The sequence below is a fragment of the Pteropus vampyrus genome, unplaced genomic scaffold, assembly GCF_000151845.1.
Source record: "Pteropus vampyrus isolate Shadow unplaced genomic scaffold, Pvam_2.0 Scaffold117, whole genome shotgun sequence".
NCBI classification, from domain to species: domain Eukaryota; kingdom Metazoa; phylum Chordata; class Mammalia; order Chiroptera; family Pteropodidae; genus Pteropus; species Pteropus vampyrus.
This window is the reverse complement of record NW_011888898.1, coordinates 1561575-1574045: the sequence shown is the minus strand read 5'-3', so window position 1 is coordinate 1574045 and position 12471 is coordinate 1561575. Positions and strand designations below refer to the sequence as shown.

At 48.8% G+C, this 12471-nt stretch overlaps 1 protein-coding gene across 5 annotated transcripts in view; it reads right to left on the bottom strand.

Moving 5' to 3' along the window:
- Window positions 1–12212, bottom strand: part of ZFP64 (ZFP64 zinc finger protein) — a 77775-nt gene extending 65563 nt beyond the window's left edge. The window contains exons 1-2 of one of the 5 annotated variants that reach the window (XM_011365955.2): window positions 11811–12212; window positions 8621–8860 (exon numbers count right to left, since the gene is read on the bottom strand). In XM_011365955.2, the coding sequence (XP_011364257.1) occupies window positions 8621–8860; window positions 11811–11856 (286 nt within the window). In that variant the 5' untranslated portion in view covers window positions 11857–12212. The remainder of the gene's footprint in view (window positions 1–8620; window positions 8861–11810) is intronic. The other 4 variants (XM_011365957.2, XM_011365956.2, XM_011365954.2 and 1 more) reach the window with 4 other exon arrangements.
- Between the last annotated feature and the right edge of the window lie 259 nt (window positions 12213–12471).

Sequence of the window (12471 nt, the reverse complement as noted above, 5' to 3'; positions counted from 1 at the left end):
GTGCAGAATTTTCATGCAGTCTCATTTGTCCGTTTTTGCCTTTGTTGCCTGTGCTTTTGGTGTCTTGGGGAGGCAGCAGGAAGCAAAGGGGGTCAGGCCCTCAACCTCAGGGATCATTTTGGGGATGGGCTAATGATACACAAAATACGAATAGTCCCAAAGTCCATGCATCCTAGACTGGAAAGGGTTTGTCGAGAGGTTGGGCTCTTGAGTCTTATCTCCTTGAGCCTCAGCTTCCTCGCCTGGAGAATGGGGGCCATTACCTCCCAGAGCTGGTGTGAGGAATAGCGATTGAGCATGTAACGCTGTCATTGCTGCTGGCATTACTCACTGATTTATTCAGCAATTATTTATTAAGCACCTAGTGTGTACCAGGTACTGTTCTGGGCACTAGTCACATAGCAGTGAGCCAAACAGGCGAAATCTTCGCCTTCATGGAGCTGACGCTCTAGTTGGGAGTGTGCGGGGAATAATTTAAATATATACTATACAGCTAATATAAATATATAGTTCAATGATATGGAGAAAAATAAAGCAGGGACGGGGTACAGGGTGTGCTGGGGATCATGCAATTTTAAGTAAGGTGATCCAGGAAGGCCTCGGTGAGAAGGGGACATTTCAGTATAGAACATGGAAGCACATAATTATCAATAGCGTTCGGCTGCAAGTGTCTGGAATTGAACAGCCAACAAAGGGGTGCTGGGGCAGCCAGTTACCCAGTCTTGCTGGAGCCTGTTCTAGCAGACAACTGATAGGAGCTGGGCCAGTGTGATCTACTTGCCCTGGAATTCGGAATTGGGACTAAGATATTGCATTTTGGTATGGACTTTCCTTCTGGAAAAATAAAAAAATAAAAAATAAAAATAAGAAAGCAGAAAACTTGGAGCTGTCATGGGGACAGAATGCTTCTTCTCCAACTGTAACAGCACATAGAATCTCGGAATCTCTTTCAAACGCAGGTTCTGATTCAGGGGTTCTGGTGGGGCCGAGACTGGATTCCTAACAAGCTGCCGGGCAGTGTCGTGGGCCTCGGACCACCCTGTGAGCATCTACAGAGCCCTAATGTATTTTTAGTTTCTGGTGCCAATCTCTGAGAGATCCAGCTCCATCCCTGCCCTCAGTTCTCAGTTACTGCCAATATACTTCTAAATAAAAATCTCCCCTTTGGCTTAAACTATAACCAAAGTAGCGGTCTGTCAGAGGCAAAGCACAGTACAGTGCTCAGTAAAAGGAAATTAACCTGCACTATGCTGAGAATTAACCAAACAGGAAAAAACAAACAAAAAACCCCAAAGCCCACCCCCCTAAAACCATAAATGGAATGGAGCTTCCTTCCCATGCTCCTCTCCACCTTCCTCCCCACTCCCAGTGCTCAGCTCACTTATTCATTCAGATTTGCTGAGCACCTACTACGTGCCACACACTGAGAGCCAATGGATTTCATCCTTTCTCCTCTGCCAGTCCAGTGGTTCTCAGACTTGATCACAGACCAGAGATTGTGAAGCAGAGATGGGGGTCAAGTCTGGGTATCTTTATAGCTGTATTTCTAACAAGCTTTCTAGGTGATTCTTTTGCACACTAACTTTGAGAAGCCCCGCTCTAGTCTAGACTAACATGGCAGTGGCGGGAGTGTGGCTCTGCAGAGGGGTCCTAGGGACTGGATTCCACTGCCAAGCCCTCCTCCTTGTCCCTTGCTGGCCCAGTTGCCCCATGACAGTGGAACCGGGCATGGGTCCCATCCTGGCCCACGGGATCTGGAGTTTTGGAGAAAGCACTTCCTTCCTGATAAAGAGAAGCTGTCTCTTTCCCATTTGTGGACATGGTCAAGTGAACACTTGAGGCATAAAGCAGCAGCAGCATCTCGCGGCCGTGAGGTGCATAAAGGACAAGGCCAAAGGACAAAGCCCACGGCCAAGGACAGCCAGAAGATGCAAGGAACTCACCAGCTCTGAGCTGTGGAACCTACCCTGGGTCTGTGCTGCCTGCTCCTGTCCTGAGAGATAATCAGTGTCTTACTGTCCAGCCCATCGTGGGTGTATGTCAAGAGCAATGAGAAGCATCTGAACTGACCCAAGCCCTCAGAGGCCGGTTCGGATTCTCAGGACCCTGCTCAGACCCCCCTCTCCCCAGGGGAGGGGTCTAGGTGACTGCATTTTTCACCGAAGGAGGCTCTTTTGGGAAACACTGCGATGAGTTCACTGAAGGACGATGTGGAGTGCTCAGGTGCACAGATCCTGCAGCCAGGTAGCCTGGGCTTGAGTCCCAGATCTGCCACTTGCTGGCTCTGTCATCTTGAATGAGTTATTTAACCCCTTTGTGCCTTAGTTCGTTATTGGTGAAGTGTGGATAATACTCCTCAGTATTTAATCTGTGGTTGTAAAAAGTATTTCACACAGAATACTTAGAAAAGTGACTGGCCCCTAACAAGCACGCCATAAGAATTAGCTATTATTACCGCTGTTGTTGCTGCTGGATGCTTCTGGCAAATCATGAATAGTTCGTCTTACTAAAATCACTCGCGTGCTCAACAGCCTTCAGCGGCTCCCCAGGTCCTTCAGAAAAAAGGTCAGAGATGAAGCACAGCTGCGACCACATACTCCCTGTGTCATCTGTGCCACTGTTATCAGACCTCGCCTCGAGCTGCCCCACCCCCGACCACCATTAGGAAGTGTCACCTTTTCACATCCTTCCTCCCAAAGGCAAGTGAGACTTACATGTTTGACCTCCCTCACGATGTTTTCTCTGGCTTTCCCCTTGGGGCCAATCTACGCCTTCAACTCTTTGTGCCACCCTGTACCCCTCACAGATGGCTGGGCTTGTATGTCTTCGAACCAAACCCTCCTCCCTGCCCCTGGGCTTGGAATTCTCCAAGGGCGAGCGTCACCATGATCTCGGCTCCAGCATCTGGCACGCAGCGGTCTCAAAGCTGCCCTCGCGGGGCCCTCGGGATGGGGCCGACGCCATGCCACATGCGTCACGCACATTAACGGACTTTGTCCTTATCGCTGCCCCTTCCCGTATGCATTCGGTACCTGTTTTATGGAGTGCCCACGCTGTGCCAGGCCTGGTGCTGGCCGGCAAGAGAACAAGCCTAGTTAGGTCCCTGCTTGCAGGGAGACTCAGTCTAGAAAATGAGACATTAAACCAATTATGGCCCACAGGCCAAACTGAGCCTTCAGATTCTTTTAAGGCTTTTAAAATCAATCAGGTGGGCTGGGTCTTCCCTGAGTCAATGTCCTCTGGCCACAGACCACCAGGGACACACCTGTAGTTGGGTAAGTTTACTATTCATTGCACTGGGGGACCCCTCACAGCGTGGGAACCGTGGAGTGTCTCAGTAACTGGGTGCTAGAAAGGAGTTATTACAGGTTTCGGGCTCACATTAAATAATTTTCTGGGAGAGTTCAGGAAAGCCTGCATTGGAAGCTATCAGGAAGCGCGGAGAAGTCCATGATTTGAGAGCTTAATAAATGTTACCGAGAAGCAGAGAAGGCTAAAACACTAATAGGTAGAGAAGCAGCCGGCACTCGGCTTAGTGGGGGAGGGGACGTTTGCTATTTCGTGGCTCAGACATGATGATGGAGGTGTCTTGTTTTTCTTCTGTTCCCACGTGGTCACAGAGTGGCCCTGCCTGATGCTGATGTTCTGTGAAAGTGTTTATCTTCAGCAGGAGAACAGCGTGGCCCGCCTGTGAGAACCAGCCCACCTCCTAGCAACCGCAGGACATAGCTGCCGACCATGGTTCCTGCTGTGGCGGCTGCTTTCCTTTCTAAGCGGGTGGCCCGCAGCCCCCTCCCCGCCCCCCCCCCCCCCCCCCCCCCCCCCCCCCCCCCCCCCCCCCCCCCCCCCCCCGCCCCCATCACCACATAGCTGCTGCTGCCATTTGCTGTCACTGCCTGGCCCCAACAGCATCTGAATTCACTTCTCTGGCCAACTAAACATTGCTTGTCACCAAAACTTGATTAATGACCACTGTGATAAGTGCTAGGTGGGGAAGCAGTGAGAAACCTAACCTTGATGCTGTGGGGGGTGAGGGGAAATCACGGCTAGCTTCTAGATGGAGGTGACTTTTAACCTGGGACCGGAAGAGTCCCAGAAGAGGCAGGAAAGATCATTCTAGGTCAAGGGATCCTTTCAACCACGTTGGCTAGGGGCTTGCCACGAGCCACACCCTGTGTCCACATCTCCCATGTGCTGTGTCACGTACTTTTCACATCCCTGACTTAGTGACTGAGAGCGAACACTGGCGGCCCTGAATGTCCTCCAAGCAAGAGCCTCCAAAGCCTGGTGGGAGCCCTTTCCCGTCATGACCCCCGTTTTCCAGGTGGGGAAATGGAGACCGTGTGGCTCTAAGTTACCTGCCCGAGGTTACCTGGTTGGCACATGGTAACAGCTCAGAATTATTCCTTTCCCCACTTTGTCAATGAGACACCAACGGTCCGTGGAAGTTGCATGGCCACATGGCTGGGTCCTCAGGCCCTGTGCAGCCAAGACGCCAACTCGGGGGCCACGACTCCAAAGCCCCATGATTTTAAGCCATGAACTCAGAAAATGTAACCGAGAGGCTATATTTTTCCTACCAGCATCAATATCTAATTTTACTGCTTCTTTGAGAAAGTTTTTAAATCAAACGTGAAACATCAGGCCACTTTCAAAGCTGGCGGGCAGAGAATAACTTTTACTTTACTTCTATTACTAGACAGAGAGGGGACATAGATGAGCTGAGAGAAGGAGGGAGGGTTTGGCTTAATCGAGGCACAAAGAATGACAAATATATCTGGACAATGTCTGGGTGAAGGGATCTGGAGAAATCTGCCAGGGTCAGGGGTTGGACTGTGGCCTCGGGCAGTGAGTGACTCTCCAACTCCACCGAGACCTGGAATCTCCTGGGAGCTTGTTAAAAAAAAAAAAAAAAAAACAGATGCAGGAGCCTCAGCCCCAGAGATCCAGATTCGGGAGCTGCAGCCCAGGCACCCACATCCCTAACAAGCTCCCCGGGGATCCTGGTCATGGACGCACCTGGGAACTGCTGTTAGCGAAGCCCAGGCGTGGGAGGAGGTGAGCCCAGAACAGCAAACTAGCGTAGAAGAAAGGGAAAAAAGCAAGATTCTGCTCGTTGTGTGGCATCGAAGCAGGAACAATCAGGCAGAGCCGCTGAGTCAGGCAGAGCAGCAATCATGTCAATCCCGTCATCCGTTCATCCCATTCATTAATCTCAACTTTCATAAAAGTGATCATTTATTGAGCCCGATTACTATCCCCCCAAGCCTTTCACATGGACTACTGAAGAGTCTTCACAATAACCCACTGATATTAGGGATCAGGCATCCCATCCCATTAGCTAGTAGCATTAGGTACTATTAAAGCTCCTTTTTACAGGTAAGGAATATCAACTAGAGAGAGTAAGCGACTTGCCCAGTCTAGGGCTGGGATGCAAGTCTGGTCGTCTGTCTCGGGAGCTCGCAGAGTCCTTCGATATGGTGCAGTGGCTGCCACTATGGGCTGGGCACATAGAGGACGCCAGGCCTGGCCTGAATGTACAGAGCGGTCAGCAAAACTGAGTGACCGCAGGGCAGTGGACGTGCAGGGTGAACGCTGAGCAAAGAACCGGGGGGACAGAGGGCGCAGTTATGTGGTGTAGAGTCAGCTTCGTGGATGGATGTCAGATTCGGGCAGCTGTCCATCTGCTCAAGCAGGAACGAGCGCCTCTGTGCCTAGTGCCTTCTAGATCCCGGAGATCCAGGGGTGACCGTGAGGGTGCAGCCCCTGACCTCAGTGATGGGACACACCTTCGGTCTGTCCCGCAAAGAATCATTTCATTACTCATGACGGGGACTCGACATAGTCTGAGTGAACAGAGTGAGTGTGTGTGGTGTCACAGGAGGGGCTCTGGGGAAAAGCCTTTCAGCCCAGCTCTGATGTATGCATAAGAACTGTCAGTTCCAGGCAGAGGGAACAGTGCGTGCAAAGGCCCTGAGGCTATAGGAAATATACTCGGTTGGGAAAGAGAAAGGAGTTATCACTCGATTGAGAGGGGAGGGCAGTGTCCCCAGATCAAGCCAGATCCTGGGTGTAGAGTGTCGTGAACCTTCAGGTCCTGAGGTTGAGCTGGCATCCGCCAGGCAAAGGCAGGAAAGGTATTTCAGTAGAGGGAACAGCAGAGGTGAAGGCTCAGAATCTAGAAAGACGGAATGGTCACAAAGCGAGAGCCTTGAAGGCATCTCACACTGGGGCACTGTGTTATAGGCTTCACGCTCAGGCTGTGGGGTTACTGGGCATCCAGCTGTTTTCGAGGACAGGGGACAGGACACTAAGTCTTCACAGAGAAGATCACCCGGGTAAGCGCCAAAATATTTAAGTCCCAGGACTGTCCCGAACCTGTGTGGGGACCTTGGCCATGCCCTGTGCTCATCTGCAGCTTCACTTTGTCCGGCGGTAAAATGAGAAGGTTAAACCAGGCCTATCTCTAAGGTTTTTTAGTTTTAACATTTTTTGGTGACTTTCTCTACGATGACAATTAAGATAAACTCAGGAGAAAGTGAGAAGATGTCAAGGTACTTTCATTAAGGTTTGTGAGGTGGTAAGTTATAGTTCAACGTTTTAAAAACTCAGCAGAAACATTATTTCAGACACATCAGGAACACAACCACAGAACTTTGCTCACTGCCGAAAAAGCCACATGTCACACCCGTGTATGACTGATGAGGAGAGAGCTGGTGATGTCCTCCACTCCCCAGCTCCAGATCAACTATTTGGCAAACGCTGTCTGAGAATAAACTAGAAAAAGCTTCTGGGCTCAATCAGGCTCACAGATATATTTTGTTTGGCCAAAAAAGTTTTAAAATTTGGAAGATTTCACATTTTTCGGCTTCTCTGAAAAATCCAAATACCTACCCGATGGAGCCAGAGAGCAGCTTTGTCTTCGTCCCAGCCCGCACCACACCCTAATACCTATCACAGCGTAACCTTTCTTTCCTTAAAGCGACCTGCCTCGTTCCTGTTCTAGACGCTTTCCTTGAATATATAACTATATGTTATGCATACGTATGTTTTTCACACTTCCCTTGAGAATTTTTCTATGTTTGCAAAAGAGATCTAGCTTCCCTTTTCAGGGCTAAGCCATAATCCTCTGTCTGAATCCCTGATATTTATTTAATTTCCCCTTGACATATGCATACAAATGATACAAATGTTCCACGTTTTGTTTTTTTTTTTGTTTTTTTACAGTATATACTGGAAATGAGTACTATTACATTTGTTTATCAAGTTTTATAGACTACCTGGAAGTGGACTTATTGGATAAATGTGTTTACGTACATTTTTAAATGTGAAAGATTTCGAATATAATATTTCCAATTTGAAAGCTATCACAAAATCACCCATCTTACATGAATTTACATCCCCAGAAAAGGAAAGCGGTATCCTTGCCCTAAGCCCTCTCTGATGTGCATTACTTTAATTACTAAGGCATTATTTTATGGCCTCTTATGTAACATCTGTTGCCCTTTGCTGACTTTTCCACTTGGTTCTTTTTTTCTACTTTCATTGATTACGTATGAGGAGCATCAGGCCTTAGTCCTAGATGCTGCAACTTTTTTTCCAGGCGTCTTTAGATTTTTTAATACATTGTCTTTGCTTTGGAAAAATTGCAACTTTATTTGCAACCACATATGTGATTCTTTTTCTTTTTGGGGGGAGGTGTGGTGTGTGTCTACAATCTATATTCTTTGGTAGGCACAGTATTAATAAATATATATATTTTTTAATCTAAAAATTTGAATGTCTTTAGCTAAGGATACATTCTCCAATTCCCCATAGGATCTGACAGTGTCTATATTGTACTGTCTTATAAATGGGTTACTTCACAATTTCTAAAGTTGTCTGTCCGGTCCCTTAAAACAGATTATATAGGTATAAGTACAGGTGAATGTATTTGTGTTTATGTGCCCGTGTGTGTGTTGTGCGTGTGCATGTGATATTATTTACTCTAGGACTCTCATGGTTTCATTGTGCACACTTAAATGCGAGATCCATCTGTAATTTATTTTTCTTTAATTTTTAAACTTTAATTAATTTTTATTAAAAAATGCAATTTATTTTTGGTGGAGTAAGTGGACACAACGCAGAACCGGGGTGAACTTTTTGTCTTCCTAGCAGAGGAGGCAAGGCATCAAATGCCTTTTTGTAGATTTAAAAACAGAAACAAAACAAAACTCTGATTTTTTTTTGTATCTTTACACAAATAATGCAAATTCAGGGATCATATACATACTCCCATCACCCCAAATAATCGTCCTTTAAAAAAATTGCAATGTATTTCCTGCAAGTATTTTTTTTCTTAGTATATTATGTAGGTTTTTGTTTTAGAAACCTGTTTTTTTTTTTGCCTGTCTGTTTTGTTTAACATGTGACAACATTTATAACTGCTAACACTTAATGTTTTAACCCAGCAGTTCCCAAACCTGGCCAGGAAGCTGGTTTCCCAGTGGAGCTTGTTAAAAATAATGAATCAGCAACCCTAGCGGGTAGGCCCTGGGAATCTATATTTTTCACGAGCTCGCTCTATGGAGGTGTCTGAGACATAGCCAACTTAAACTGGCTCCCCATCCCCCAGTCATACCTGTGATCGTCTGGGTCTCAGAGGTGATGGTTCTGGTGGTGGTCTGAGTCTGGGTGGCAGGCACCGTTTCCTCTGATACAAACTGGACTGTGCTGGGGGTCGCCCCAGACGTGCTGGTCAGCTGGCAGCCACTCTGCTTGTGAGCTACAAAGGCGTCCAGGTTGTTAAACTGTTGCTTGCAGATGCCACAGATGTGGATGTCGGGAGTCAGCTCAACCAGCACCGTTGTGCCACCTGGAACTCCATGGGACGAAGAGAAAGTCACAGATTAATTCCAAACAGCTTGACATGACAATACAAACCAGATCCATAGTAAGAAAAAAGGGCCTGATGGCAGACGTGGCCACTTGCCGGCCCAATGTCCATTCCACTACCCTCTTCTTTGCAAACAGAATACCAATTCTTTCCCAGCAGCAACATAGCCAGATCCAAGTGACAGCTCATAATGCACCTTTGTCCATAGGGGACACTAGGGGCACTATGCACCTTTGTCCATAGGGGACACTAGGGGCACTTTATGCAAGAAAATTCTTTGATGTGCAGGGCTGCCCTGCACTTCTAAGGACCAGCAGCCATCTCCTATCCCAATTAAAAAGTTGCTGTACTTTCCAGTCATTATGAAAACCAACCCCTTCACATTTCCAAACCCTGCCCACCCTACCACTGTAAGAAACAGTAGTCTAAATAATCTTGGTCCCCTACATACTTGGGGACCACCCTCCCCCAGCACAATGCCAGAGGAACTTCTAGAGAAAGTTTGGCTTTCATGATGAAAAGGGAAGAGACATTCGCCTTGAATGCTGACGTGATGCCAGGGGCTTCTGCAGCCATGTTGTAACTATGAGGAAAATGCTAAGATCCCTACAGATGCCGGTCTTTACTTCACTGATCCCCTGAATTAACCACTTCCAGGCTTCTTGTTAGGCTGGAATAGTTCGCTTTTGTTACTTGTAGCCAAAATTCATTCCTAACTAATAGAAAAATTATTTCTTGATAGTAACAACACCAAGAGTTAATACTGTGTTAATACTTAGGAACATTATTTCTCGATAGTAACGATATCGAGAGTTAATATTGTGTTAATATTTACAAAGCACCCACCACAGTACCTGGCACCATATAAGAAAGTGCTATATAAATGTTTATTAAATAAAGAAATACCACTAATCAATAATTCTCTAATATGACCTTAATTTTTCTTTTTAAAAATTTCTTTGCCTTATAAGGAAACTCACGTTGCTAACAGAAAATTTGGAAAAAACAGGAGGAAATTGCTCACAATCTTTAATATATATGTACCATGAACATTATAAAATATTTTCTTCCACTCGTGTGCAGTTAAAAATTGTCTTTTATAAAAATTGTTTAAGATGGCGATGTATTGTAGAATTAATCTTTCCCCCACAAAATATAATTACTTAATGATAACACATTATTTCATGTTATCCATGCTTCGTAATCTTCAGTTACCATAAGTTCTTTCTATCATTTCCAACTTTCCCCAAGTCTAAATAAGCCGAGAACTACTCTGTGCATATACGGTTGGCATCCACGTATCAGAATTTTCTGAACATTTATAAAATATTTATCCCATGTTCAATTTTCCCCAAGTCTAACTAAGACAAGAAATCTCTGTGTGGAAATATAATCTGGTTGCCTCACAGAGAGCTGCTGGGGGCTGAGCATGGTAATGTGTTACCAGCCCTCTCCAGCACCCTGTGCATTTAAGTACTTTGAAATCTGTGCATGGAAGGCACAGACCTTTCTCCCCTGGAACACCGCCTCCCTGTAGCTGCTGAGGTGCTCATGGGACTAAGAAGAAAACAAGGAATCTAGGGATGCAGTGACTTGCATCGTGGTCGATTTCTCAATGACAGAGCAGGACTGAAACCCAGGATAAGATGGGGAGCAGTTTCTGCTTCACAGCACGGTTAGGAGGAGCAAATGAGATGGTGCTTGTACAAGCACCAGCAGCACAGGGGTCCCCACCCCCAGCATATCACCTGGTGGGTTTATTAGGGAGGTACCCTCTTTGAACTTGAAAGTATCCCCCTCTGAAAATTCGGAATGATGAAATACACCTACCTCTTGCGCTTGTAATGAGAATTAAACTGAGACCAAATAAAAAACACTGGGCACAGTTTGTGCTCACCACCAACAAAAAGAATTCTCCAAACCTGTGTCAGCATCACAAAAACCTGGGAGTAGGTGGGGAGGGATTAAACGTGGACACATCTGAGTCCCACTTGAGAGCTGAGTCATAAAGGAGGTGGCGGGAAGGGGTGCTGGGGTTTGGGGAAATCTGTGCTTTTCATACATTATGCAAGGAATACCCAGCCAAGTTTTGGAGTCAGTGTCTCCAAAGCTGTTAACATTAACAGCCAACAGGCTAGGCGCTTACTATGTGCCAGGTGACTGCAAACTCTGTGTCAGGGGTTCTCAAACTTTCTGTGCGTCCGAATCGCCCAGGAAGGCCGGCAGATCCCTCTCCCGCCCATCTGCACCTCGCGCCGGGACCTGATGGGTGGGGCCCGAGAGCTTCGTTTATTTATTTATTTTTTTAAAATAAGCGCTCGCGCTCCAGGGAGGTTGGTTTGCGCTCGGTCCCTGGTCACTTTGGGAAACAATGCACCATCCCAAACCAGGGACTGCTGTCCTCATCAGGAAAATAGAAATGAACCCCAAAACTCAAAGACAACGACCACGGCTCCGTTCCCCCATTCAAATCTCCACCTTTAGTGTAGAAAAGGCTTTGCAGTGAGGCGTCAAGCCCGGCCGGCCAGACCTCGTGGGACCCTCCGATCCCTGGACTTCGAGGGTTAGGGGCCACCGAGCTATAAGTTTTCCCACCAGCGTTGCCACGGTTACCCCGAATCCCTCCCAAACTCCGCCGGAGATGGGGCGGGGAATGTCCCGAGGGGGTGGCGATTGTCCGAACGGCATGCCCTCCCCCACCGTTCCCAGCCTAGGGGTCTTGGGAAGCTGGAGAGCGCCCCCCGCCTTGCGCCGAGTGGGGCGCCCCCACCCCAAGCCCACTCCGGTGCCTACTGCGCGGCACGCCCGCCGCGGTCCCCGAGACAGCGGCTCTCAGCCGTCACCCCGATTTCGGGGCCCCGGGCCTGCTCACTGCGTCGCAGACGTGCTTGGGCCCGGGCCCCGGAGCGCGCACTGCGCCCGGAAAAGCACTTACTTTGCACCGAGCCCGGGAAGGTCTCGCCCTCGCTGCTCGCGTTCATGGCCGCAGGCTGGGGGACCCCCGGCCGGCCGGAGTGCCAGGGTGCGGGGGGTGCTGGTCTACATGGTGCAAGGACTTTTCCTTTTATTTTTCCGCCCCCCCACCCCCAGCCTTCCTTCTCCCAACTCTGCGAGGCAGGGAGGACGGATGTAAAGCAAGCTCCACTTCCGCTGCCTAGAGGGCGCTGGCCGGCCCGGCCGCACAGCCTAGCTTTGCATCAGCGGCTCCCGGGGGAAGCTGCGGGCCAATCCCGATGCCCGCGCCGCGCGGCCCCGGACTCGCGCCATCCCCGGGGACCTGGACGGCGCACACGCGTCCCCGAGGGCAGGGCGACCGCGGGCGGCGAGGGATGCGCCCCTCCCCGCCCGCACCCCTAAGTTCTTGGCCGACGCGTTTGGCCTCCCCGCCTCTGGTTCCTTTGCACCTGCCACCCTGGACGTCTGGGTCCCGCAGGCGGCCAGGCAACCGGGTCACCGGTGTATTTTGCAGAGAGGACCGCGCCGCGCTGCAGTTGGTGGGTGGGGGCGGGGTGGGCACTTGGGGTGCGGTGGGCTTGGGAGAAACCCCCGCTGAGCGTCAGCGCCCAGCAAATCAGCAGAACGCTGGGCGGATCTCC